At 45.2% G+C, this 26,563-nt stretch overlaps 1 protein-coding gene and 1 long non-coding RNA gene across 4 annotated transcripts in view; one reads left to right on the top strand and one right to left on the bottom strand.

The window, feature by feature from the left end:
* Window positions 1–26,563, bottom strand: part of LOC309528859 — a 414,370-nt gene that overhangs the window by 33,345 nt on the left and 354,462 nt on the right. The gene's annotated exons all lie outside the window — the stretch shown is intronic.
* On the top strand, window positions 7,101–23,570 carry CEP68 (centrosomal protein 68). 3 transcript variants are annotated; one of them, XM_082216366.1, is made up of 7 exons: window positions 7,101–7,236; window positions 12,739–13,185; window positions 14,480–15,910; window positions 17,117–17,239; window positions 18,648–18,744; window positions 19,399–19,561; window positions 23,123–23,570. In XM_082216366.1, the coding sequence occupies exons 2-7, from the start codon at window positions 12,790–12,792 to the stop codon at window positions 23,124–23,126; spliced, it is 2,214 nt and encodes a 737-aa protein (XP_082072492.1). In that variant the 5' UTR covers window positions 7,101–7,236; window positions 12,739–12,789; the 3' UTR covers window positions 23,127–23,570. The 3 variants fall into 3 exon arrangements, with proteins under 3 accessions (XP_082072492.1, XP_082072494.1, XP_082072493.1); XM_082216367.1 differs by lacking the exon at window positions 7,101–7,236 and adding an exon at window positions 7,427–7,646; XM_082216368.1 differs by lacking the exons at window positions 18,648–18,744; window positions 23,123–23,570 and having other exon boundaries at window positions 19,399–19,555.

Raw genomic sequence — 26,563 nt, 5'->3', positions numbered from 1 at the left:
TGGTGAGGCTTTGAAAATAACTGTGTCCAAACTGTAGCTGACTGATTTGATGCTACAGAACTCGACTGGATGGGAGAGGGAGGCACCTTAAGGAAAACGTATCAACAAACATGTGTTCCCACTATAGCCATTCTTTTAGGCGGTTGCCTTCTGGTTCCTGCTACACTCCCATTTTCTTCTGGTTTAGCGGGATCAGTCCAAACCCTCATGTTAGCAAGATCACTTCAAAGTGGTATATCATTTCAGTGACTAAACTTCTCATAAGGAAAAATACGGTTCTGCCATCTATTTCAGACTTCGGAGTGCTTTCCCGTTCTCTTTGTCTGCGTTTTTAAGCCGTATCTTTACACATGTGCTTTGTGACTCTTCTTAGTTAGGTTTTTAGGAGGAAATATAATGTCACGCCTTGTTACCGTGTAACAATGCCTTCTGTGTCTTTCTCTGCTGATGTCCACAGTAAATGGCAGGTGGAGCCAAAAGAACCTCTGTTAAACTGAAAACGAACCGCTGGATGGATATTTTGCTCAACATGGTGCCTACATAATAAGGAAGGCCCATGCTGGGAAGGCTGTGAGTCTAAAAAAGAACTATGACACCACCTGCCTTATTATACCTCAGGTGCTTTGACCTGCTCAGCGCTGCTGTTGGCCACTGTTTAGTATCTTGCTGTTTTTATAACTATGCAGAGCCTCCTGTTGCTAGCAGTGATGTGGGCCAGTATCCAAGGAGAAGGAGGGCCAAATTACACGAGCAGTGGTGTGACTGGTGTTTTTAAAGTAAATAGCAGCTGCAAGAGGGCCTAATCCAGACCATGAACAGAGTAAAGGATAGGGAGGTATTGAACCCTTTACAGCTGCTGCAGTCCCACTTGATCTTGATCTCTCTCTCTCAACACACACACACACACACACACAACTATTTGTGGTGGAAGGAAAATTCCCATTGGCATCAATTGAATTGATGGTTGTATTCCTTCATTAAACTCATTGGTTCACTGATATGTCTGCTTTGTTAAAACTATGAGTTTGTTTAACAGCGACAGATCAGAAAGGTTATTTTTTTGCATGATTAGTGCAGTATAATTCTGTACTATTCCAATGTTTCAATGAACATTGTTATGTTGCATCACACCTATCTTGTTCTAGTATATTTCATAGGAATATAAAGGCATAGCCCTAAAAGAAAGAAATTGTCAGATGCCAAAAACCTATGTTGACTGTACAGATAACCACTCCATTTTCTAAAAGTTCCTCCCCTCGCTTTGTGAAATGTTCTTAATATATATTTTGTCCATATGGCTCCATACAGTCCTGATCACTACAAAGGACCAATTACATTTGTGTACATTAAAGGCATTCTATGTAGATATGTGATTGCAGAGCTGATGTTATGATACTATTTGTGTATTTTGCCTCTACACATAAGATGTTCCTCAAGCCCTCACTTGTTCTTGCCTAGAGTGTGCTGCCTAATGAATCAAGTTCCTTTCTAACTTGACAGAGAATAAACTCTCTAACTCCCAAACAATCATGTTTGTTCACTGTTGTTTTTTTCTGAATCTGAAATAAAATTCCTTTAGTCTGAATGCACCATGATTGGTTTTTTTGGAAAAAATAATATAGATTCTATCGTACAGCGGTACAATAGAGGTATTCTTAGAACATGGTACCTTTTGGTATGGCCAGTCAGGAAGCTATTACTTATCATGATTCTTTGCACGGCCATTTCTGAGTTTATATGTATGACAGCAGTAAGGAGCGCATGAATCTGCCCATTTTTGTCTCTCTCTTTCTCATTGTATTCCATTCTTCACAATTCTGCAATATATTTTCCCGCTGGTATATGCGTTTTTGTGCACACTTGGATTTCTCCCTGTGCGAAGGCTTACATCTTGCCCCCACCATCTTTGCTAGAGATGGATGGGTGGCAAAGTGGCAAGGCAGTACTGGGTTCGGTTCCTTTGGGTAGGGTCCAATCAAGCCACCTCTACACAGGTAAGTAGCAGAAGGGATACTTTAGTGTAGATCTTAAGACTAGAATGCATAAGGAGTATCCACCGATTGTTGTCGTGATTGCAAGTCGACCAATACTTCTTCTGGTGCCAGCAATGCGGAACGTATTCTCCCATTCTGCATTTGAGCCAAATAGACTCCAGCATTAACCTCTCACATGCTCTGAGGCAGAGATGCCAAACTTTCAAGAGATTTTCTCCCTCTCAGCCTGTACTTGTGTGGGGCCACAGGTAGTCTAATTCAGAGTTGTGGAGAGCAATATGAACAAGCACAACATTGCAGAAAAATGCACCTTTAAATATATAACTGCATACAAAATCCAAAAGCTGGCCTATTTAAGTGTGAAGCGCAACTTTTCCTTACAACTTGTAGAAAACAAGTCAAACTGAACAATATTTTTAACACTTGCTTAATTAATAATGTTGGGCCAGGTGATATGCATTAGTGCCAGATCTAACGTATGGGGTGCACAATGGCAATCTTTGATCTAAAGCAACATTAATTTATAGTGGTGGAAATGCTGATTTACAAATCAGTCCCCATACAAAATCAATTGAAGTTGAAAAATGTCCCCGGATTCATTGAAAAAAAATCTGGTAACCTTATTCCTATCATGCAAGAAGTCTGATATGTGGGGACGGGGGGAGAGCAGATTTGTTGTGCAGGAGTGCCAAAGCAACTTTAATGGTGAAAGCTGAATGTGCTGGAATGGGATTGTATCCCACTCAAAAACAGAGCAGCCAGAATGAATGCAGCTAAATAAACTGGAGTCTATTTCCATCTTGTGGCTAGATGAAGAAAGTGCAATTTTACTCTTTCCCTAAGAACATAACCGGAGCGTGGTAAACTTGTTTTTTCCCTGTTGACAAAAGTGCAAGGGGTGGAGATATCTGAAGCTCTACATCAGTAGCTGGGATGGGGCAGCTTAAGGTTTACCCCAGGCTTCATTATCAATCTCCCTGCTAAGTAGTGCTGAAACCTGTCCAAAAATTTATCAATTATCCTCCCTTGCAAAAGTGCCTTCTATTTTTATTGTGCCACAGAACACAGAAAACGCTTAAAGGAAGTCCTTCCTTCTACCTTTAAAAACATCTTTCTGCACTGTCTCTAAAAGTGTAAAAGAAACTCTGCTTAAAAAGAACAACAATGAACAGCTGTCAGGTGTTCATGGGGCAATGTCCCCACCTTCCTGTGCTCACAGGAAAGCCCAGCTGAGGATACCATGAGGTTTTTAGGAAACACATGCAGTTGGAAAGGCCCCAGAGTGCAACTTGTGCAGAGAGATGGTTTGGAGAAAGAAAGGAAGGGCTCTCACAAACACACTTCGACTGCTTTGAAAGTAAGAGGAGCATAACAAAAACTCAACACGCCACCCATCGGAATTTCACCAAAGTTATCTATTTATTTTCTCATGGATTGATGGAGAATGATTAAGGAAAAAATGACCTTTTCACCATATCACTACCTCAAAGCTTTTCTCATCCCCTCCACCATCCGTCCCTGGAGCTTTGATTTGGTTTTGGAGTCCTCAACATGGGAAAAAATGGCAGGACAGGAACGACGGGTGTTACAACTGGGTGATATCCACTTAGGCTTCTGCTTCTCCCTAACTTCACATCCACACCTTCACATTTAAAACATGTTTAAAGGAGTCGGTGGAAGAAGATTGGAAGAAATTTAAAGATTATTTACAGAAATATTGCAAAATTAATGAATGTTAGAATGATGTTTGATTGAAGTTAAGTGGTTTCTAGCTGTAATGATATAAAAGAAAATGGAAAATTGGATTTCTAAATAGGTAAAAATTTAATGTTATAATATATTAAGATCAAAGATCAGGATAATAAGGCGGGAAAGAAATTGCTGAATTAATTAATTGAATTGGAACACAAAAAAGAGAGGTATGAGGAGGTCAGGGAAACAAGGATATGAATGTAAGATCTGGAAATATTGATTTTTCATTTTTCATTTTTTCCTTTTTCTGTAAGTGTACTTACTTTTTTATTCTGTATTTTTCTTGTATTTTTATTTTTGTCTTTTACCTTTGTATTTCTTGTTTTTATGTAATTCCTTTTTCTGAAACTTTAATAAATATTTTATAAAAAATATAAATAAAACATGTTTAAAGCATCCCTCTTCCCCCCCAAGAATCCTCTGCAACTGGGGATTGTACTGAAAAGAGAAAATAAGGAGTGCCTCAACACTACAATGCTGAAGTCTTACGCTCCTGTTTCCTCTCAAGCATTTATTTAACAGGATGCAACTCATCTCAAATGCATTTCAAAAGATGCCTGCCAAGACACTATTTATTCAGGGTTCATCGCCTACCTCACTCACTGCATTTCAGTGCCCATTTGAACGCACAATACATTGGTTCTTTGTGACATTCCTTAATTATACTGCATAAGCTGCCCATCGCTCAGGAATGTAATGCATTCTTTCCAAATGACTATTTGAAAATCCAGTGCCTTTCTCTGGTCATTCAAAAGGAACTAATGTATCTCGACCTTGACAGATTAGAGAACTGGGCCAAAGCAAACAAGATGAATTTTAACAGGGAGAAATGTAAAGTATTGCACTTGGGCAAAAAAAATGAGAGGCACAAATACAAGATGGGTGACACCTGGCTTGAGAGCAGTACATGTGAAAAGGATCTAGGAGTCTTGGTTGACCACAAACTTGACATGAGCCAACAGTGTGACGCGACAGCTAAAAAAGCCAGTGCAATTCTGGGCTGCATCAATAGGAGTATAGCATCTAGATCAAGGGAAGTAATAGTGCCACTGTATTCTGCTCTGGTCAGACCTCACCTGGAGTACTGTGTCCAGTTCTGGGCACCACAATTCAAGAAGGACACTGACAAACTGGAACGTGTCCAGAGGAGGGCAACCAAAATGGTCAAAGGCCTGGAAACGATGCCTTATGAGGAACGGCTAAGGGAGCTGGGCATGTTTAGCCTGGAGAAGAGGAGGTTAAGGGGTGATATGATAGCCATGTTCAAATATATAAAAGGATGTCACATAGAGGAGGGAGAAAGGTTGTTTTCTGCTGCTCCAGAGAAGCAGACACGGAGCAATGGATCCAAAGTACAAGAAAGAAGATTCCACCTAAACATTAGGAAGAACTTCCTGACAGTAAGAGCTGTTTGACAGTGGAATTTGCTGCCAAGGAGTGTGGTGGAGTCTCCTGCTTTGGAGGTCTTTAAGCAGAGGCTTGACAACCATATGTCAGGAGTGCTCTGATGGTGTTTCCTGCTTGGCAGGGGGTTGGACTCGATGGCCCTTGTGGTCTCTTCCAACTCTATGATCCTATGAGTAGCCATTCATTGTTGTCCTAGGACATGGGTAGGCAACCTAAGGCCTGGGGGCTGGATGCAGCCCAATCACCTTCTAGGTCTGGCCCGAGGACAGTCCGGGAATCAGCATGTTTTTACATGAGTAGAATGTGTCCTTTTATTTAAAATGCATCTCTGGTTATTTGTGGAGCATAAGAATTCGTTCATTTCCCCCCCTTCAAAATATAGCCTGGCCCCTCCACAAGTCTGAGGGACAGAGGACCAGCCCCCTGCTGAAAAAGTTTGCTGACCCCTGTCCTAAGAGGATATATTTTGCTGACACCCGTGCAGTATAATGAAAAGTGAAAGCAGCAGCGTTTTTCTACTCTCCCCCCCCCCTTATTTGGTTTTTAAAAGCTCAGAGTCTTTAAACCTTGGGTTCCTAGCTTGTTGTTGGACTACAACTCCCATCATTCCTACCCGGCATGGCCAGTGGAGAGAGATTATGGGAGTTGTACTGTATCACAGAATTGTAGAGTTGGAAGGGATCCAGAGGGATCTACTGTAGTGCACCCTCTGCAACGTTGGAATCTCAACTGAAAAAGGAAGGAGAGGCGCCCCTCCTCTCGTGGGGGGGAGGGTGTCTTATTCTGGGGTACCCCAAAGTCTTGGCCCGGCCCCGGTGGTGACAGCTTCTCTGCCCAGTTTTGGTGCGCAATGCGCCCCTGGCCAAAGCGGGCAAGTCCCCCCCCCCATGTGAGGTCTCCAGGCTGACAGTAAACTGACTATATTACAGACAGTAAACTGACCTATTGCAGTCATTAAGAGTCATCAACAGGCTCATCTCAGCTATCTGCCAATCTCCCATTCCCACCACCCTTCTGAGGAATACCCCTCCCCACCTTCTCACTATATAGAAGGATCTGGCAACTTCTGTTTCAGTGTATCTGAAGAAGTGTGCATGCACACGAAAGCTCATACCAAGAACTAACTTAGTTGGTCTTTAAGGTGCTACTGGAAGGAACTTTTTTATTTTAAGTAAACTGACTGTTATGGGTTGGGGATTGAAACCGGGAAAAGGGGGGATGGAGTTTGGGAATCCAAAGGCTATACAATTATAACTTGTTTTTGTTTTCATTTCGTTTTGCCTTTCGTATGAAAAGTGGGGAAATCGTGGAAGGGAAATTAGGCTGACTTTAGAATAAGGTATCAAGATAAGAAAGATATAATTAATAATTAAGACATATGTATTGATGTATAAATATTGTTGCTTATAAGGTAAGAAAAGAAGAAGAAAAAAAGAAAAAGAGGAACTAAATATAAGGAGGTCATAAATTAGGGATAAGACCTTGTTGAGCCGACACTGAACTAGAATACAAGAGGGGTGGGGGGGGGAAGTCAGGGAAATACGGTAAGTTTTAGAAAATAAGGACTGTGATGAAAATTGGTGTGTGTTTTGTAGTGTCTGTTTGTCTATTTTCTGTCTTTTGTATGTCTGTCTCTTTGTCTTTATGTGTATTTTAATTTTTTTAAATAAATATTAAAAGAAAAAAAAACCAAGCGGGCGAGCCCCCCCCCCCCAATTCCATTTCCAGGCCTCCCTTTGTCTCCGTCTCCCTCACCAAAGCGACAAGACCGCGCCCCCTGCCCCCCCGCGCGCGCCCCCGTCCGCCTCCTCTCGTCACTTGGGCGCGCAACCCCCCCCCCCCAGGAGGCGCGCCAGGCCTGGACGCCCTCAGGAAAGGGCGGAGAAGAAGCGCGTTCCGGGCGCGCGCAGCAGCAGCAGCAGCAGCAGCAGCCTCTCCAAGGCTTCGCGCCCCTGCTGCTTCCAAGCGCCTCCATTTCCAGAGGCGGCCCCGGCGGGGCTGGCGGGCTCCCGCGTCGTGGCCGGACGAGGGCCGGAGGGCGCAGGGCGGCGCCCGGAGCTCGGCCGGCGGGGACCCTCTTCGGGTAAGGGCGCGCCGCTCTCCCGCTCGCTCCTCCGCCTGCGCCTCGGAAGCTCCGCGGAGACGCTGCCGCCGTTTTCGGGGGCGGGAGGCCGAGGGCGGCCCCGGCCTTCCCTGCTGCGCGCTTGTCCGGAGAGAAAGCCGGTCCGGCGCTGACCTTCTCCTTTCTGTGGCGCAGGGCGGTTTGCAAGACGGGAACGCAAAAGAGGTATTTGAGCCGAGGGCTGAGATTCTTGCCTTGGAAGGCGTGGGGCTCAATGACCCCCCCGGGGTGTCCCTTCCAACTCTGCCCTTCTATGATCCTGTTGAGGGTCTTGCATTGCAGAGGGTTCGACTAGATTGGCCCTGGGGGGTCTCTTCCAGCTCTACAGTTCAAATAAGGCTGCCCCCCCCTTTCAGAAGGCCTGCCCTTGAGTAAGTTATTTGCTATTAATTAATTAAAATCCTGCACCGCCCTTCACCGAAGATCCTAGGGAGGTTCACAACAGAAAAATTGCAAATATATATTATAAAACAGAAACACACCAATAACCCCTCTCCCACAAAAGCATTCTTGATAACGCCTCTAACTTGTGTTGTTGTTTTTTTACAAAAGCCCTCTGCAAGATTTTATTAAATGCCATGGTTCTTTTTAAATCTTTATTTTCTCCTGCTTTGCATCCTTCTAAATTTGCAATTGATAAGCCGCAATAGTTGCATCTGTGTGAATGGTAGTGTACAGGGATCTGCTTTTTTCCGATTCTTTCATTCATTTAGGTTTTTGTAAGAAACAAACCAAAACTAGTGTTTTCTGGTGGGTTGAAAACCACGTAGTTCACCATGTGTGTAGATTTAATTTCTTGGCCAAGGCAGGATCTGTTTAATAGCAATCAAAGCTCTCCAGAGACTTCAGAGAACATTGCAAAATACTATTATTGTCTGGGGAGTTGGTTGTTAGTATTTAAAAGTCTGGCAGTCGGTGGGTATTAACAAAAGGCAGGGCTGGCATTGTGTTATGAAAACTAGCTGTCTCCATCTCTACCCACACAGAGTTATGGCAGCCATCCATGTGCTAACAATTTCCCCCCCAATAATGCCAGAAGAATTATAGGCTTTCCTATTACTATTCAACGTTTTTTCCACTTAAAGTTAAGGGCAAAATTTACAGACAGCAGTGTCTGTTAGGATTGTAAAGTTTGGGTCCCGATTTTAGTGCTTGGTGGTTAAATTCTGTACTTTTGACTGTTGATATAAGCAGCCCTTTGGAAACACAAAATAGGAGATCATTGCATCAAAGCCTCTGAAGTCCAGGAGAATTAACTGGTGTTTATTAAGAGTAGTCTTAAATTTCGACTAGGCAGTGTGTTAAATGCATGCCCATAAGAGCAGTTGGAACCCAGCCATTGTGTGCAAAGTGTAAGGCAGGCAAGCACAAACCGTTGGCAGGGGAAACATGACCTGCTTCTTGTTGCCTCCTTCAAGTATGTGTGCGTGTGGGTGCTTGCGGCTCTGGATACTCAGAGAGCTGTGTTGTTGACAGACTGTCCTTAATTTTCATGGGTTTGCTTCCCTGTGGCGTTGGGAACCCTAAAACCCCGAATCCACATAGTTTTTGCTTGTTCCTCTTCTGCTGTATCTCTGCCTGTTGCTGGCCTCAAAGATAGGAGTGAGCGTACCCAATTGAACTGGTCTTATAACCACAAGGAGCTAAACAATAATAATACAGTGGTACCTCGGGTTACATACGCTTCAGGTTACATACACTTCAGGTTACAGACTCTGCTAACCCAGAAATAGTACCTCGGGCTAAGAACTTTGCTTCAGGATGAGAACAGAAACCGCACGGCAGCAGCAGGAGGCCCCATTAGCTAAAGTGGTGCTTCAGGTTAAGAACAGTTTCAGGTTAAGTATGGACCTCCAGAACGAATTAAGTACTTAACCCGAGGTACCACTGTAAATTCTAAGAAGACTCTTGAAGGACACTTGGATTTTTTTTTTTTTAAAATGTACAGTGTCAGGTGGTAAAAATAGACAAAAAGTAGTAGAAGGAAATGCCAAAGACCTTTGCCATAACCAGAGCTGTAGCTATGGGGGCTAGTTGGAGTTTTTGCCCTGGGTGAAAGCTCCAGAGGGGTGCCATCAGGGCCGTCTTAAGCATATCCGGTGCCATGGTACAAAGCTCCCTCCGGTGACGCCCCCCCTTTCCCAGAGTTTTTTAGTGAGGATGGCAGGGCTGGAGGAGGTGGGCAGTGGCTGGAGGGTGGCTCCTCCGGCGGGGAAGAGGCGGAGGCTGGATCCCTTACCCCTGGTCCTGTTAGCTAGGGATGATGGGAGTTGTAGTCCCAAAACATATGGAGGGCCAAGTTTGGCCATGCCTGCATTACGGTGACTAGTAGCTTTTTTAAAAAAAAATAAAAACTAAAAACAGTAAGCATCACTGCAGGGGATACTCAACTGTTCCATTTGAGAGGGGAAATGTCTAATGTGAATTTTATTTATTTAATGATCTTTATATACCTCTCCATTGTAAAAACAACAACCCGTGTACAGTTTACAGCAACAACCAAAAACCCTTAAAAGTGGTTAATAAAAACAGCTAAAAACAAATTACTAAAAAGAGGACTAAAATCAGCAGTATCTAAAAAGAAACAAAGCACATGCAACTTAAACATTTGTGGATAGGCTTACCTACACAACGCAAGGATGTGGTTTTGGGGTGTACAGTGTTCATCTTGGCGGTGCAGGAGACGATCCACAGCCACCTGGGAACGTCTCGAGATGACTGGGCTGTGTTGCTGAAACATCCTGCAGCTTTCTTCTCCATTGAAACAGAATTTGCAGTCCCAGGTTGACAGCTACGGGATAGTAGTGTGTGCATGCTTACAGTGAAGTAGTTGTCGTTGGAAATACAGTCTGGAAACGAAAGTTTCACTTGCATGGGGTCTGTCATATTCACAGTACTTCTGTTAGACCTGCACAGGTGAAGGAATACTTAATATGAAGTTTGAACCAGAAAGTGTGTTTGTGTGTTGGAAAATGGGGGGGGGGGCTGCGATTTTTGTTGTTACATTTTTTGTTTCCTCTCCCATTGTGTCTCCTGCTCCAGGTCCTTCCTTCTCCTTTGTGGTGGGTGTTTCTGCTTTTAGAAGCTGTTGCCTGGAAGAGTGTGTGTGTGTGTGTGTTGTGGGGGGAGGGGCTTTCCTGTCTTGGGAGAATACAATGGACATTGGCAATGGGGAGGGAAAAGATGAGATTTTGCCAAGGATTTTCCAGATTACTGCTAGGAGGAAGTGGGAGGGAGAACGTCAGGCCAGAAGACCTCATGAAGGCGTCCTCTGTGAACATTCGGTTGGACAAGGCAGGCTGAAATTGCGTAGGCATAAGTTTTTTGAGAGATTGCTGTTGGACCCTGCCCCATGGGGTTGTTTGCAGAATGATTATTATGCATTTTTGTGCTTTCATTTTGTATTTTTATGTTGTGAGCCACACTGTGATCTTCGGATGAAGGGTGGTGTGGCGTTTGCCCTCCGAGGTGTGTGACATCATACTGGGTTCATAAGGAAAGGGTTAACTAATTGTAAAATGACTAACCAATGGTAACCCAAGGGGCGGAGTTAACTGTGTATAAGGTTTAAGCACAGAGGTTTTAGGGAGTAATAATAATAATAATAATAATAATTTATTATTTATACCCCGCCCATCTGGCTGAGTTTCCCCAGCCACTCTGGGCGGCTTCCAATCAAGTTAGAGTTAGAGTTAGGGTGGTTGAGAAGACAGTCTGGAGTTAGAAGAGACAGAGAGGATAAGTCTATGGGTTGGGCTAGTCTGATGTGAAAGAGTGAGAGAATCTGTTAAGAGGAGTCAGTCAAACAGTTGGGATAATCAGTCCGAAGGCATTAGGAAGGTATAGGCCGGCAAAGAAACTAAAGTTAAGATACTGACAGGAATAATATCTGAGAAACCATAAACTTGTTAATGTTTATAAAATAAACTTGTTTATTTGGTTCACTGTTAACAACTGCCTGGACTCAGTGTTTTACCCGAGAGTAACGGGTTGGTGGCAGCAGAGAAGCGAGCACAGTGGTGGCACGGGCAGTGGTGCCCTCCATCTTTCCCAACATCAGGGTCTTTTCCAGGGAGTCTTCTCTTCTCATGAGGTGGCCAAAGTATTGGAGCCTTAGCTTCAGGATCTGTCCTTCCAGTGAGCACTCAGGGCTGATTTCCTTCAAAATGGAGAGGTTTGATCTTGTTGCAGTCCATGGGACTCTCAAGAGTCTCCTCCAGCACCATAATTCAAAAGCATCAATTCTTCGGCGATCAGCCTTCTTTATGGTCCAGCTCTCACTTCCATATATCACTACTGGGAAAACCATGGCTTTTACTATACGGACCTTTGTTGGCAAGGTGATGTCTCTACTTTTTAAGATGCTGTCTAGGTTTGTCATTGCTTTTCTCCGAAGGAGCAGGCGTCTTTTAATTCCGTGACTGCTGTCACCATCTGCAGTGATCATGGAGCCCAAGAAAGTAAAATCTCTCACTGCCTCCATTTCTTCCCCTTCTACTTGCCAGGAGGTGATGGGACCAGTGGCCATGATCTTTGTGGGTGTTTTTTTTTGTTTGTTTTTTGATATTGAGCTTCAGACCATATTTTGCGCTCTCCTCTTTCACCCTCAATAAAAGGTTCTTTAATTCCTCCTCACTTTCTGCCATCAAGGTAGTTGGGGGCATAAAGTGGGAAAACGATACTGTTACTGGGTTCCTTGGGTGGTCCTGGTGATCTGCACCAGTGCCTGCTCTGTGATAATTTGTTAGCTCCTGAATCCAGTAGGAAGTCCACAATAACAAATAGGATGCATATTGTATCATTTTTGAAGCGTAACCTAAGAAATCAAATATTTTACCCATGGACCATAGCTCTTTATATAAAGCTCCTTAACTGTTAAATAGGTGGCCATGATTCGCTTCCAGAAAATGTGTGTAACACTTTTCTGCAATGCAGGAATCTCAGCTAAAGCATCCATGACAGCTGTTTATCCAACCTCTGCTTAAAACCTTCCTAGGAAGGAGAGTCCACCACCTTCTGAGAGAGACTGCTCTACTGTTGAACAGCTTTTACTGTCAGAAATTTCTTCCTGATATTTAGTCGGAATCTCCTTCTTTGTAACTTGAAGCCATTGGTTTGGGTCCTAGAATCTGGAGAAGAGAAAACAAGCTTGCTCCATCTCCCGCTTGACAGCCCTTTGTTTATTTGAAGATGGCTGTCATGTTTCCTCAGTCTCCTCTTATTCTTGGGTTTGTTTTTTTAAATATCATTTTTACTTGCTTCCTGGGAGTAGGTCCCATTGAAAACAGTATGACCAGCTTACAAATGAATATGCATGGGATTGTAGATATCCAGAACAATCCTAGGGATACTTTCTTGGACGGCTAATTGGAGCTTACTTGCAAATTAGCATGCATAAGCTTGCAGCCTCTGTGTTAGGTGGGAGTTCTTAAATAATTCAGTTGCATCTCTTGTTTATTTCAGGTTAAAAGACTCACATTTGAGGCACTGAAGGAAAAGAAACCTGCTTTATAGATGGCCTTGGAGGTAGAAAAATCTCCTTTTGAGGCATCGTTGAGTGTGAAGGCCAAATGCTATGGGAGGTGGAACTACCGAGAACTCGAGATGGACCACTCTGAACTAGTTAGCAAGGTTTGCCAGCCTTCAGCTGTGGAAGAAGAAGAGCCTTTGCCCAAGGAAACAGGGGTTGGAGAGTTCAAGGCCATAGAGAAAGCTGGCCATACATTTCCTGGCATTTTCTGGAGAACTGAAAAATGTGATAAGATGTCTTCAACGGCTTCTAACAAGTTTTGCAAGATGAAAGCAAAAGTAAAGTATGTGGAGAGACGTCCGCTCATCAGTGGGACCACTTTTGATAGTGAAGTAGCTCCCAGTTTTAGCAGAGATGGTCTGTTTCCAGAACAACAGCAGGTGAGCATGTTTAGGGATTCATACTTGCACAATGCTTCCAAGAAAAATGCTAAGGGGTCTGGATTCTCACAGTCGAAGAGTGAATGATCATAGTGCAGAAATCATTTTTTATTTCCTTTTATACATCTCTTTCCATTGGCGCATGTGACATGGTGGATAAGCAGTTTGGAAGAAACTTTAGGAGTTACCTGAATTAGAAACCAGAGCAAATACCTTGCAGCCTTTTGACTGCCATTCTGATTTAGTCACACTTCTGCCTCTTCCTTTAAAATTGTTTTTATTAAACATTGGTCAGGCTGGGTCTGAATGCAGGTGAGGAGGGATGATCAGTGAGAAGGATAACAGATTGCTACCCAGTGTTAGGCACACTTAATTGGGAGTAAGCCTCATTGAACACCGTGGGGCCATTGAGAAAATGCACATAGGGTTGTGCTGTGAATTCGCGTATTTTAGAGTTTCAGATTTATGGTATTTGCTACTATGGGAATATTGCAAGTGAGGGTGGGGAGGAAGAATGGTAGACTCGCTTCCCTGAATGTATTCTTCAGGGTTGGGCAGCATTGTGGACTTTTCTGAAAACCTATCCAAATGGTGCACAAGATAGATCTAGTTTGTTGGCTTAAAAACGGGTAAAAACTGCCTGGGCAACAGGAACATAAATAGCCCATGGGAGTGAGTGAATTTGCTTGAATGTAATTGGTCCGGGTCTTTCTATTTGGGTCTGTGTTTTGAGATTCCCCAATACAAAAGTAATTAGTGTCATCCTTGTGATGACCCTGCCAACTCTGCAGTTCTATGATTCTGTGTCATGGGTAGGCAAACTAAGGCCCGGGGGCCGGATCTGGCCCAATCGCCTTCTAAATCCGGCCTGTGGACGGTCTGGGAATCAGCGTGTTTTTACATTAGTAGAATGTGTCCTTTTATTTAAAATGAATCTCTGGGTTATTTGTGGGGCATAGGAATTCGTTCATTCCCCCCCCAAAAAAAAAATATAGTCTGGCCCCCCACAAGGTCTGAGGGACAGTGGACCGGCCCCTTGCTGAAAAGGTTTGCTGACCCCTGATGGCATTCACATCAGAATGCTGGTTTTCATTCCTCCAGCCTTCAAATTAATCCAGGTTCACTTATTTATGGGGGGAAAGCCATTGAGCTTAAAAGAAAAGAAAGAAAGAAACAATTTTCAACAGCCTCCTTGCTAATTAAATCCCCACATATATTGGAATATTCTTTCTTCGTAAATAAAAAAAAAGCCTGCCTTTCTTGCCTGACCTCTTTTTAAAAATGACTTGCACAGGTGACTTCAGCAGAAGACTCGGATTCTGCAGAGCCGCTTCAGGGGTTGCTGGAAATCACAACCAAAGCTATGGACTCAACATTTTACAGCCCTCCCACCAAACCCCTCCACAGCCTTGATGCCGATGGGAGGAGCCAGGTGACAGTTGTGCCTTATTCATCCACTCCCAAACACCCGCCAGGTAAAACAAACCACCGTTTTGATGCTGTGACACCTGCGTTCCCTCGGACTAGCTTCACCTTACAGCCTTCAGAAGACTCTGGTTTTGATCAGCAGGGGATGGCGAGATCAAAGAGCTTTTGGGGGGCTGGGGCTCTTTCGTTGTCCCCTGAAACATCTGCTCCCTGGCAGCTGCCTAGTCTCCCTGACCCTTCAGGAAACCACATGTTGAGCGCACCCGGGCACATAGCTTTGGATAGCTCCCCCACAGTGGGTCACATGAGAAAGATGTCCTCCTTCCAGGCGGACTACTGGGCGTGTGCCATACCCGATTGCTTGCCCCCATCGCCAGACCGCCAGTCGCCCCATTGGGACCCTAATAAAGAATATGAGGACTTGCTTGATTACACTTATCCTTTGAGGCCGAAACACAAGCTTGCAAAGAACCCCAGAGAGTCTTCCGTCCACGATTCTGGGGTTGACCTCAACAGCCTTTCCATTTCTCCCGAGAGTACCTTGAAGTCCATGAACCTGCAGGGCCAGGAACCGCTGGCTGCAGAGATCCCACACTCAGAGGGCTTTCCAACCCCTTTATTGGAAAAGTCAGAATGCCCCCTTCCAGTTTCTCACTACAGACTCTCACCTGTTGGGAAAGTGTCGTTTTCTGATGGTGTTCCCTCTCCTGGGAGAACTCGCATCTCTGGGGAGATGGCGCATGGCTTGCCTCCTATGTGCCCACGACCAGTTCCATTTGATTCATGCAACTTGGATGAAAGACGCTGGGACGCAAGGAGATATGGCTGCCTTACAAAGAGAGATGCTGTCAGTAGCAACTTCATACGCTCCACAAGGGTGCTGCCTTTACGAAACAGGAGTTCCAGTGATGAAGAGTATCTCTCCTTGCCACCCAGGCTCAAGGAGTTAGAGACGTTGGCTCAGCAGCTGACGGAGCTTTCACTGATCATAAGGAACCCTGAACATTTTGCATATGCCGATGTGACTGGAGAGCAGCTTCCGCTGGAGGCTCAGGGAGATGGTGGAGCCAGCAAGAGTCAGTGGGAAACAGATGGCGATTCTTGTCATACGTGTAGCTTCCATGAACACATTGAAGAAGACCTTCTGAGCAACCAAAGCTGCCAGGACCAGGAAGGGTTTCCAGGAGAGGCTGCTAGTAGCATTGACTTGCTCAAAACAAGATTCCTCAAGAGCAGAGGTCATCATGTCGAGCAAGAGACAATCCATTGCAGAGACTCCCTTGAACTGCATATGAGGGTAAATAAAACAAAAAAATCCAGACCTGAACAGCAAAATGCCAGTTGTGTCATATGATCCTTAGATTTGAAAGTGGCCAAAGTGAGTGTGCGAGTTTGAAGGGCTGGCTGCTTGTCCCTGTGTAGACCTGTATTATCACTTATATCATAATAATAATTTATTATTTACCCCGTCCATCTGGCTGGGTTTCCCCAGCCACTCTGTGCAGCTTCCAACAAAATATTAAAATACAATAGTAAGTCAAACATTAAAAGCTTCCCTAAACAGGGCTGCCTTCAGATGTCTTCTAAAAGTCTGGTAGTTGGTTTTCTCTTTGTCATTTGGTGGTAGGGCGTTCCACAGGGCGGGTGCCACTACCGAGAAGGCCCTCTGCCTGGTTCCCTGTGACTTGGCTTCTTGCAATGAGGGAACTGCCAGAAGGCCCTCGTAGCTGGAACTCAGTGTCTGGGTAGAACGATGGGGGTGGAGACGCTCCTTCAGGTATACTGGGCCGAGGCCGTTTAGGGCTGTAAAGGTCAGCACCAACACTTTGAATTGTGCTCGGAAACGTACTGGGAGCCAATGTAGGTCTTTCAGGACTGGTGTTATGTGGTCTCGGTGGCCACTCCCAGTCACCAGTCTAGCTGCCAGATTCCGGATTAGTTGTAGTTTCCGGGTCACCTTCAAAGGTAGCCCCACGCAGAGCGCATTGCAGTAGGTCATCTGGGGCAAGTTTATGTGTAGCACAACCTACCTAATGTCATAGGGCAGGGACCCGAAAACAGGCATTTTCTGCTCCTGCACCGTGCCTGTCTCTGTACCATTTGTGAAGCAGCAGCCACCAGTATTGTATTTAATGTTAATTCTGGAAGTGTCCCTTCCAACACTACAATTCTATGGTTCTATGACATTTGAGGCGGGTATCATACTGGTGTATATTTTGCTCTAGGAGGATAAGTTAGGTCAGAATCGAGAATACACTTCCAGAATTAACACTGAATACATTACTTCTGGTAAATGAGCCACCCTAGTCCCTCAAGGGTTGTGACAATTTGTGTGCCAGGCTTTTTGGACTCGTCTAGTTTTCAGCTCTCCCACCCCACTACTGCGTCTAACCTGGGAATTGAACCCCCCCCCCCAAATAGTTTTACAGTTAAGCCTATAAAACTGAATTTTACTATGTCTTATGCATGTAATGGGTGTCTTTGTTCTGATTCATCCAAGTAGATATTTTGCTGTCAACTAGAAGAGCTCATTTGTTGGCTGCACAAAGTAGCAGAAGTTACAGATAACTGGATTCCTCCCAAGCCAGATGTTGGAAGTGTCAAGGCAGCATTACAAAGCTACCTGGTAATTCCTTCCCCCCTTTTTCCTCCTTAATTGTGTATTTGAGTAGCTCTGAGGTCACTGGGCTTCATTATGTAGGAGCAACTGACTGCTGAAAAGAGGCCCAATTCAAATCAGATAATCCCTTAAGCAGACCCCTGTGAGAAATAAGAAAAGTCTTCAGCCCCACTGTGGTCAATCAGTTTGGAAGAATGCCTATTGTAGAAAGCTCTTAGTCCACCTCATGAAACACCAGTCTCCCTTGTCCCCCCGCCCCCTCAAATGTATAAATCAGTGGAATACGGTATTGGGAAAATGTATATTCTCGCCATGTGCTCACCCTCCTAGGAGAGTTCTGCTGTTCTTGGTGTACAGTTGGTAGTAACCGGAGGGCAGATAGGCTAAGAGCAGGAGTCAGCAACCTTTTCCAGCTGTGGGCTGGTCCATCATCCCTCAGACCATGTGGTGGGCTGGACTGTATTTTTGGGGGAAAAAATATGAACGAATTCCTATGCCCCACAAATAACCCAGAGATGCATTTTAAATAAAAGGACACATTCTACTCGTGTAAAAACACGCTGATTCCTGGGCTGTCCGTGGGCCGGATTGAGAAGGCGATTGGGCCGCATCCGGCCCCCGGACCTTAGGTTGCCTACCCCTGGCTAAGAGCATTGTTCCATCAGGGCAGCTCACACAACTGATACTCCTGTGCCCTCCTTGCTGCCCACCCCTGACAGCTGTAACCTTTTCCAGAGATCCCTCCTGAACAGTCGAGGCTGCATTGCACAGGGCTGCAGTACAAAGGGGGAAATTGCCTAGACTCTGGCAGCGGGATCTTTCAGCAATGGGAGCTTCTGCTGGCAGATGACCCCTCCTCTCAATTTTAGCTGACTTTCCCTCCTATTTTGCACTGCAGAACTGCACACCACAGCCTCTGCTGTTTCGGGGTGCCCCATTGCCTCCATAGATAGGGTTTTTTATTTTATTAAGTACAGCAGCTGCAGGCAGAGGAGGGAAAGAAAAATGGGATACACAGGCTGTCTTCTCACACCGTTGGATCTAACCTATAACTTTTAAATACATTTTGCAGAACCTATGTGCCCACTTGTGGATAATGAGTAATTTTTCTTTAGGAAGATAAATTTAAAGGACCCCTGATCCCGGTTACCTTCCCGCAGGATGGTACCTATTTATCTACTTGCACTTTGATGTGCTTTCGAACTGCTAGGTTGGCAGGAGCAGGGACTGAGCAACGGGAGCTCACCCCGTCAGGGGGATTCGAACCGCCGACCTTCTGATTGGCAAGCCCTAGGCTCAGTGGTTTACACCACAGCACCACCTGCATCCCTAATTTTTCTTTACTCATTAATTGATTTTTAATGCTTTGGCTTTGAATACTGTTGCTCATGACATCAATCACATTTCTATGCAGGAGTTCAAAAAGGATTTAGCTGACCACCAGACACTGACTGAAAATGTCTTGCAAGATGGCGATAGGCTTCTCAAATGCATGGTATCAGATTCACCAGGTGAGGGGAGAGACAACTATAAGGGGGAAACAGAACCAGAATATGGTGTAGGGGAGGACAGGGGGACTGCAGGCCACCAGATCAGACCTTGTAATATTTTTCTGAAACTCCTCCACCTTCTCCCACTGGGTTTTCAACTTTCTAGCTCTCATGGTTTTCAACATACTTGGCAAATATAGTTTTCAAGTCTCATCTGTTTAAACAGAGCAAACTTAAGCACATATTTGATGTTCTCATAGAAAGCTGTAGGATTTCAGAATGCTTTATTTTTGCTGAAATATGCCGCATGTTACCTTCTTTTTACTATATAAAGGCTGAAAAACTAGAAAGCACTGTGCCTGAGCTGTGACCTGAGCACATGTGTGTTTGCTAATAGAAAACGGAGCTTTGGGGTAGTGCTTTTTGGTGAATCCTTCTTGTTAGTTTCATCCGCTTGAGAAAACTGCTATAACTTGTACAGCACCATCTCTCTATTCCTAGCATGCACCATAATCTACTCTTCTTTCTCTGATCCTCTGGTTATTTATTGCAAGCGAATCAGAACGCTTAATGCCTCTTCTTGTGGTCATTTCTAACAGTGTTATTTACCCAAAATTGTTAAGGAGAAACATCACATAATCCGGATCTTAAATTTGTATTAACCCTTGCTTCTAGTTTTACAGAACACTCTTAGCTTGATCGCCAAACAATCTGACAGGCTTGAAAGCCATGCTGAACGCTTGTATGAGACTCTCCTAGCAGCTATGGACACTCTTGGTGATGGCTTGATAAAGAATTGTGATGCTCAGCAAACGGCTGCCCAGGCAGAGTCGTCAAGGTGGGTAAGCGGAAGAGAAGATGGGAGGGTGGGCGTTAATGAATGTTGTCAGAGCTGCCCGAGGTCCCAGCTCACAAAGGACCAACGCCGGTTCGTTGTTATATACAAAAGTCTTTATTGAAGTTCAGTTTCGCTTTAACAGCCGCAGCGCGCAGCTCTACGTCCGAAACTCTAGACCGCTGAAGCTCCGTCTGAATCTCCTCCCCCCAGACACCAGTTTAAGACTCTGGCCTTGCTACACCTCTTCCTTTGCTCTCTCCTCCTCTGGTTCCGCCCGTCCGCTGGTGCCTTGCCGCTCCTAGACTCTTCTGACGCTGAGTCCCCTGAATCTTCCCCCTGCCTCCGGCGGGCTTTAGGACCTGGTTCCCAATCCGGGTTTTCTGCTGTCTCACACGCCTGTACATTCGAACTTGGCGCACGCGCCCAGCCGGTAACCTTCCTCCTGACCGTTACACTGCTCCTGTCACTGCTTCCCCCTTTGGGGGGGCTAGCTGGACCTGACCTCCCCTCCATTCCCCCACTCTCTGATAGAGGCGTGGTCAGCCCTGACTCATCTTCTCTCCCTGCTGGAGGAGACGCTGGTCCTGACACATGGGACTCTTCCCCCCCACTACGCTCTGGTGGGGAAGCTGGTCCTGATCTCCCGCTGCTGCTTTGGGAGTCCCCGCTGGCCCCTTGTTTCTGGTGCGTCCCCCCTGGGACCCCCCATGCCCTGACCATCGGCGCCTCCTTCTGGGAATCTTCCGATCCGCTGGAGAAGCTCATGGAATCTCTTGGGTCACTGTCATACTCCCCTACACTGCCCTCAGATTCTTCCCCTTCGCTCTCCATTTCCTTCCTCCCCTGTGCCTCTGTTCCTGAGCCCCTGACAAATGTGTTCTTGTGTGCTGGCAAGTAAAGAAGCAGACAGAGCTTTCACCAAGCTTGCCTGGCTCCAAGGGCGTTTGGAGTTCCTTAAATAGCAAACTTGCACCCTCTCATGAATTGACACTCATCTTGAGCTTTTCGTAGGGACACAGGTGGTGCTGTGGGTTAAACCACAGAGCCTAGGACTTGCCAATCAGAAGGTCAGTGCAAGTAGATAAATAGGTACTGCTCCGGCGGGAAGGTAAACGGTGTTTCCGTGCGCTGCTCTGGTTTGCCAGAAGTGGCTTAGTCATATTGGCCACATGACCCGGAAGCTGTACGCCGGCTCCCTTGGCCAGTAAAGCGAGATGAGCGCCGCAACCCCAGAGTCGGTCACGACTGGACCTAATGGTCAGGGGTCTCTTTACCTTTACTTTTACTTAGGCAGATGCTCCCAGTTTTCCTGGGGTGGATATAAGGGTATAAACGCTTTAAGAAAATGTCCTCAGGGTTATAATGATTTAAGGTGGAAAGGGTGGTCTGCAGGGGCAGCCTGGGATAGTTTGCCACTGTAGGCAAAAGTCCCCTTCCCCCCCAGGCCCCCTCCCTGCCCCCACTGTCACACCCCTGCAGATTGTCCTTCGCTTCTTATGACTGGGAAAGACTCCTTCCTGCCAGCTGGTCTCAACTGGGCTGGGTGAGCCAATGATCTGATTCTGTGCAAAGCAGTTTTCTCTCCTCCTAATGGGAAATTTGGATCCAAGGTCTAGCACTTTGCACCTGAAGGGACCTCCATTGGCCCTTTTATTCCTCTTTTTGTCCCTGCTCTTTGTGGATAGAGTGGCTTCGTTAAATAAGGGACAGGGCTTCTGCACTGTTAATGGCTGCCAAGAAGAGTGAATTTGCATGACAATCTGCAACTCTTGAAACTATCTCTCCAACACAACAATTAAAAGTTCAGGAGCCTTTGTTCTTTTTTAACCTGCCATCTTTAGGTGAATCATTAAGGCTGCAATCCTGTACCCAGTTTCCCCAGAGTAAGCCCCACTGAATTTAGCGGGACTTACATTGATCAGAGGGACGTGGGTGGCGCTGTGGGTTAAACCAGAGAGCCTAGCACTTGCCCATCAGAAGGTCAGTGGTTCAAATCCCCACAACGGGGTGAGCTCCCATTGCTCAGTCCCAGCTCCTGCCAACCTAGCAGTTCGAAAGCATATCAAAGTGCAAGTAGATAACTAGGTACTACTCCGGTGGGAAGGTAAACGGCGTTTCTGTGTGCTGCTCTGGTTTGCCAGAAGCGGCTTAGTCATGCTGGGCACATGACCCAGAAGCTGAACGCTGGCTCCCTCGGCCAATAAAGCGAGATGAGTTCTGCAACCCCATAACTGGACCTAATGGTCAGGGGTCCCTTTACCTTACTTTGATCAGACATGATACCGAACAGCACTGTAAAGGAGTTCAGCTGCCTCTGTGCTAAAGGGTATAAGGATCCCATCCTTCAAACGAGAGCACACACTTTCTAGTTTTGTTGCTCCTTGCTTTCACCCAGTGGTTTAATTTAAACTATCATAGCAATCATAGTCACTAATAGTAAAATGTAGAAAACAATTGGGAAATCAAGCCTGCATTGTCTGAATAGCACCTTCCTGGCCATTGGCTTTTAAAAAGATTTATTACGGGTTGAAAGTGGCAGTATTAACAGTGGCCTTCTAGAAATGTAGAGCTTAGGTTGAAGTTTATCTGTACCTGTAAGGTAAAGGGACCCCTGACCATTAAGTCCAGTCGTGAAAAACTCTGGGGTTGCGGCGCTCATCTCGCTTTATTGGCCGAGGGAGCTGGCGTACAGCTTCCGGGTCATGTGGCAGAGCAGCGCATGGAAACGCCGTTTTCCTTCTTGCCGGAGTGGTACCTATTTATCTACTTGCACTTTGACGTGCTTTCGAACTGCTAGGTTGGCAGAAGCAGGGACCGAGCAACGGGAGCCATGTAACTTAAGAGGGCTACTTTGTAATGGGATACAGAACTGAGGCATCATCATCATCATCATTTATTCCCCACCCATCTGCCCGAGTTTCCCAGACGCTCTGGGTTTCTCCAGCCAATTTACAGTGGTACCTTGCAAGACGAATGCCTCGCAAGACAAAAAACTCGCAAGACGAAAGGGTTTTTGGTTTTTTGAGCTGCTTCGCAAGACAATTTTCCCTATGGGCTTGCTTCGCAAGACGGAAACGTCTTGCAAGTTTGTTTCCTTTTTCTTAACACCGTTAATAGAGTTGCAACTTGACTTCGAGGAGCAACTCATAGAACGCGGTGTGGTAGCCTTTTTTGAGGTTTTTAAAGACTTTGGTGATTTTTGAAGCTTTTCCAAAACTTTCCCGACACCGTGCTTCGCAAGACGAAAAAAATCGCAAGACAACAAAACTCGCGGAACAAATTAATTTCGTCTTGCGAGGCACCACTGTATGTCCTGAGGAACTTTTGGTTGCAAATAAAAACATACTAATCCCCCCCCCATTATTTTAAGTTATTTAAATCCCTTAGAACAAATGAATGCTTGGTACCCTGGGCAATTTTCAGTGTGTAGTCTAAAGGCATTTGACGCAGCAACCTTGCTGAAGTGAAGCAGGTCTTCTCATCCTAAGTGTATTTAGTTTGAAGTCCACAATGGAAAAAAGAGAGGACGCATTTGTTAACTTGCAGATTACTTTATTTCAGATAATGCCTCTGTGTGGAATTTGACAGGCCTTCTTTCCCTGAATGAAAGAGCTTCTTCAATAAGGAGTTCGAGGAAATATTAAAGTGCTCTCGACAGTGTGCTTGAAGCCTGGAAGTTATATGTGACCTCTTGCAGCGTCACCAAGATTTGTTTCCAAGTTCAGGTGTTACAGCAACTGGCTCCATCTCTGGCGCCCGTTGGGAGTATGCTGGATACAGCGTCCACAGATGTTGGTGTGGTCATTGACTGGTGTGATGAACGGCCTCTAAAGTCGGATGCCCTTTTTATCGTTACCGTCGTTCAAGTGAACAATTAGAAGTCTCCAGTGCCTGGTCCTTTAATGTACTTTGGTTTTCCTTCGAAATATGGTTCGTTTGTTTACATGTAATTTCTATGGAAGACTACATTTCAAATAAAAGAATTTTATCACCATATATATTAAAGAAAGCACTGGCAATGTGTGATTTCAGTACACCTGCCATCTCCCTGTCACACAGTGATCTCTAAGAAGACATGGATAACTTCACCTGATGCTTTTTAAAGGAATAGTGCCATGGCTGGTTTGTTCTTTGGTTAATCATCGGTAGAGTTTCTCTAGCAAACTGCTGTTTAAGAGCTGCTGATTTTCTTTGGAGTGCAGAGAACTTATCCTTATAGCTCTTTTGAAGAATTGCTATGCGGTTTGCTAATGGCCTCATTTCATAAGAGGAATGAGACTGCAGGCCCCTGCTGCCTCCTAGTAGTGGTGCCTCGCAAGACGGAAAGAATCCGTTCCGTGAGTCTCTTCGTCTTGCGGTTTTTTCGTCTTGCGAAGCAAGCCCATTAGTGGCTTAGCGCTATTAGCTGCTTAGCGGATCAGCTGACAAGCGGCTTAGCGGATCAGCTGACAAGCGGCTTAGGATCAGCTGACAAGCGGCTTAGGATCAGCTGATAAGCAGCTTAGCGGCTTGGGAAAAAGGAGGGGGGGAACCCCGCAGGAACTTGCAAGACATTTTCGTCTTGCGAAGCAAGCCCATAGGAAATTTGTTTTGCGAAGCACCTCCAAAACGGAAAAACCCTTTCGTCTAGCGGGTTTTCCGTCTTGCGAGGCATTCGTCTTGCGGGGCACCACTGTATTTGCTTCCATTTTCAGCTACAGTATAGTTAAGCCTAAACAGGGAAGTGCAGATAATGCTTTGAAGTTGCCCTGTTAAAACTAAACCTGGATTCAGTCTGTAAACTAATTGTAGTTTAAAACAGTAGCTGTGCCCGTAGATGAGTGCTCAAAACCAAGACTTGTTCCCATAGTTTAGTACTGTGTATGATCTTATTCGATGAGGTAAACAGTTTTGCTACTGAAGTTGAGTTTAAGAATCCTTACTGCCAAACCTCTAAATAAGAGTTTTGAATATTTAAAATACATACCCCCAAATTGGATAACTGGCTGCTCATGCACATTTGGCTAAAGCAAGGCTACATATTTTTTTCCCCATCGACTCACTGCATAAGCTATCCATGCAAAATCAAACAACCTGTTTTTCAGTAACTAGTTTGCTCAACACATGTGCCAAAAAATAAGATTCCAAACCAGTTTATTTCTGGTTTGCAGGAAAACATTGGGTTGAGTAAACCAGTTTGCATCTTAAATGCAGTAACTGTGCCTTTCCTCATATTTGCTTCTCTCCTCAATCATGCGGAATAAAATGAACACAAGATGAGACCAAGGCCCTAAATAGGCTGTATGAATTGAACATTTTCCTGCTGTTTTCAACTATGCCACTTCAATTACCGCTACGGTGATAGCTGTTGTGAGTAGTTTAATCTTCGCCTATTTTCTAACCTAGATCCTAGCTGCAGCTTTGCAGCTTTAAAATAATGTGCTTTTTACAGGCTTCCCATTCAACTCCTGCTATAATGCTCTTCAGCAAGACAGGTAGTTTTAGTTGTCTGATACCACTGTTCTGAAGGTGACATGATAGAAGGCACCCACATTTAGCAATCGGAACCTTTAAACTGAATGATCCCAGTATGTTGAACTGTGGCTGTTGCGAGCTCAACTTTACCAGAGCCCAGTGCAAAAGAGATTTGCTTACAAAGAACAGAGGGTGGCATACCATCTCAGTACCAGTCCTTCCATACAAAAACCCATTCTGCTTACCTTCTCTCCCCACCAGTTTTCTTCATTTCAGCAGTATAATTTGTAAGTGGGAGATCGTTTTGTTATTGCCGTTCTTCAACTGGGAAACAAAACAGGAAGCAGCAGTGACGTGTGGGTATGTGCACTCAAGCTAACCTGCTATTGTTGCTTTATGAACATGCTTCAGGAATAACAAGACATCCCAGTTACTCAGTTCTATGTCTTGCAACCCAAAATGTCCTGTGGATTTGAACTCCCTGAAGCTGTAGTCATAGCACTTTTTGAAACTTCCAAGTTCCTGCTGGGGGCAAGAACTTAAAATATAAACAAGTAGCGGAAATGAGAACCTATCATCTTGTTACATTTCCGCTGCTTCTGAGAAAAATACTCTCATGACTGACACATGGGAGTTTCATAGTGCAAGTTAACTCTTGGTACAGTGGTGCCTCGCAAGATGAAAAGAATCCGTTCTGTGATTCTCTTCGTCTAGCGGTTTTTTCGTCTTGCGAAGCAAGCCCATTGACGGATTAGCGCTATTAGCGGCTTATCAGCTTATCGGATTATCTGATAAGCGGCTTAGAAAAAGGGGGGGAGGGAAAAAATCCGCAGGAACTCGCAAGACATTGTCGTCTTGCGAAGCAAGCCCATAGGAGATTCGTTTTGCGAAGCACCTCCAAAACGGAAAACTCTTTCGTCTAGCGAGCTTTCCGTCTTGCGGGGCACCACTGTATTTTGTCACATGTTTGAGTGCCCAAACCACAGTGCTGTTTTGCCTTCATCCTAGTAATGCGGATAAATTACTGCTTCACGGAGAGCAGTGAGGCGATGAAACGTGCATCAGAGGATACAGTGATGGCCAACAGCTTGGATGGCTTTTGAAGATTAGATTAGCCTTTTCCTCTTCTCACAGTGACTGTTCTACCCCCACTGTCAGAGGAGGCCATCTCAAGTGTGGCACTCACTTCCTGCTTACAGGGTTTCCACAGGCTTGGTTGGCCACTATGAGAACAGAAGGCTGCAGTAGATGGGCTATTGGTTTGATCCAGCAGACTCTCCACTACTCAAATACTAAGAAGGACCTGCCCTACAACTAACAGGATGTAATTTACACAGCTCTTTGTGTTTTCAGGATAATGGTTAGAACTTGCCACGATTAACAGGCTGCTTAACTTCAGCAAATAGGCACAGAAGGGTCCTCTGTTATACTAATAAAGTATGGTGCCTACATTAACCATGTGAAACTGGCTAAGCACCCAGTTGTCAAAATGTGTTCATCAGCAAGATCTGCTCTCCCCTTTGCCAGGGTCTTAGCTTCCGATAGCCT

This window comes from Podarcis vaucheri (assembly GCF_965113315.1).
Source record: "Podarcis vaucheri genome assembly, chromosome: 3".
Taxonomy (NCBI): Eukaryota; Metazoa; Chordata; class Lepidosauria; order Squamata; family Lacertidae; genus Podarcis; species Podarcis vaucheri.
The sequence above is the reverse complement of the archived record's forward strand: the minus strand, read 5'-3'. Positions and strand labels throughout refer to the sequence as shown.

Coding starts and splice junctions, on each gene's coding strand:
- CEP68 (XM_082216366.1), top strand. CDS start 12,790: ATGGCCTTGGAGGTAGAAAAATCTCCTTTTGAGGCATCGTTGAGTGTG. Junction 13,186..14,479: donor TGTTTCCAGAACAACAGCAG/GTGAGCATGTTT, acceptor TGACTTGCACAG/GTGACTTCAGCAGAAGACTC. Junction 17,240..18,647: donor CAGCATTACAAAGCTACCTG/GTAATTCCTTCC, acceptor ATTTCTATGCAG/GAGTTCAAAAAGGATTTAGC.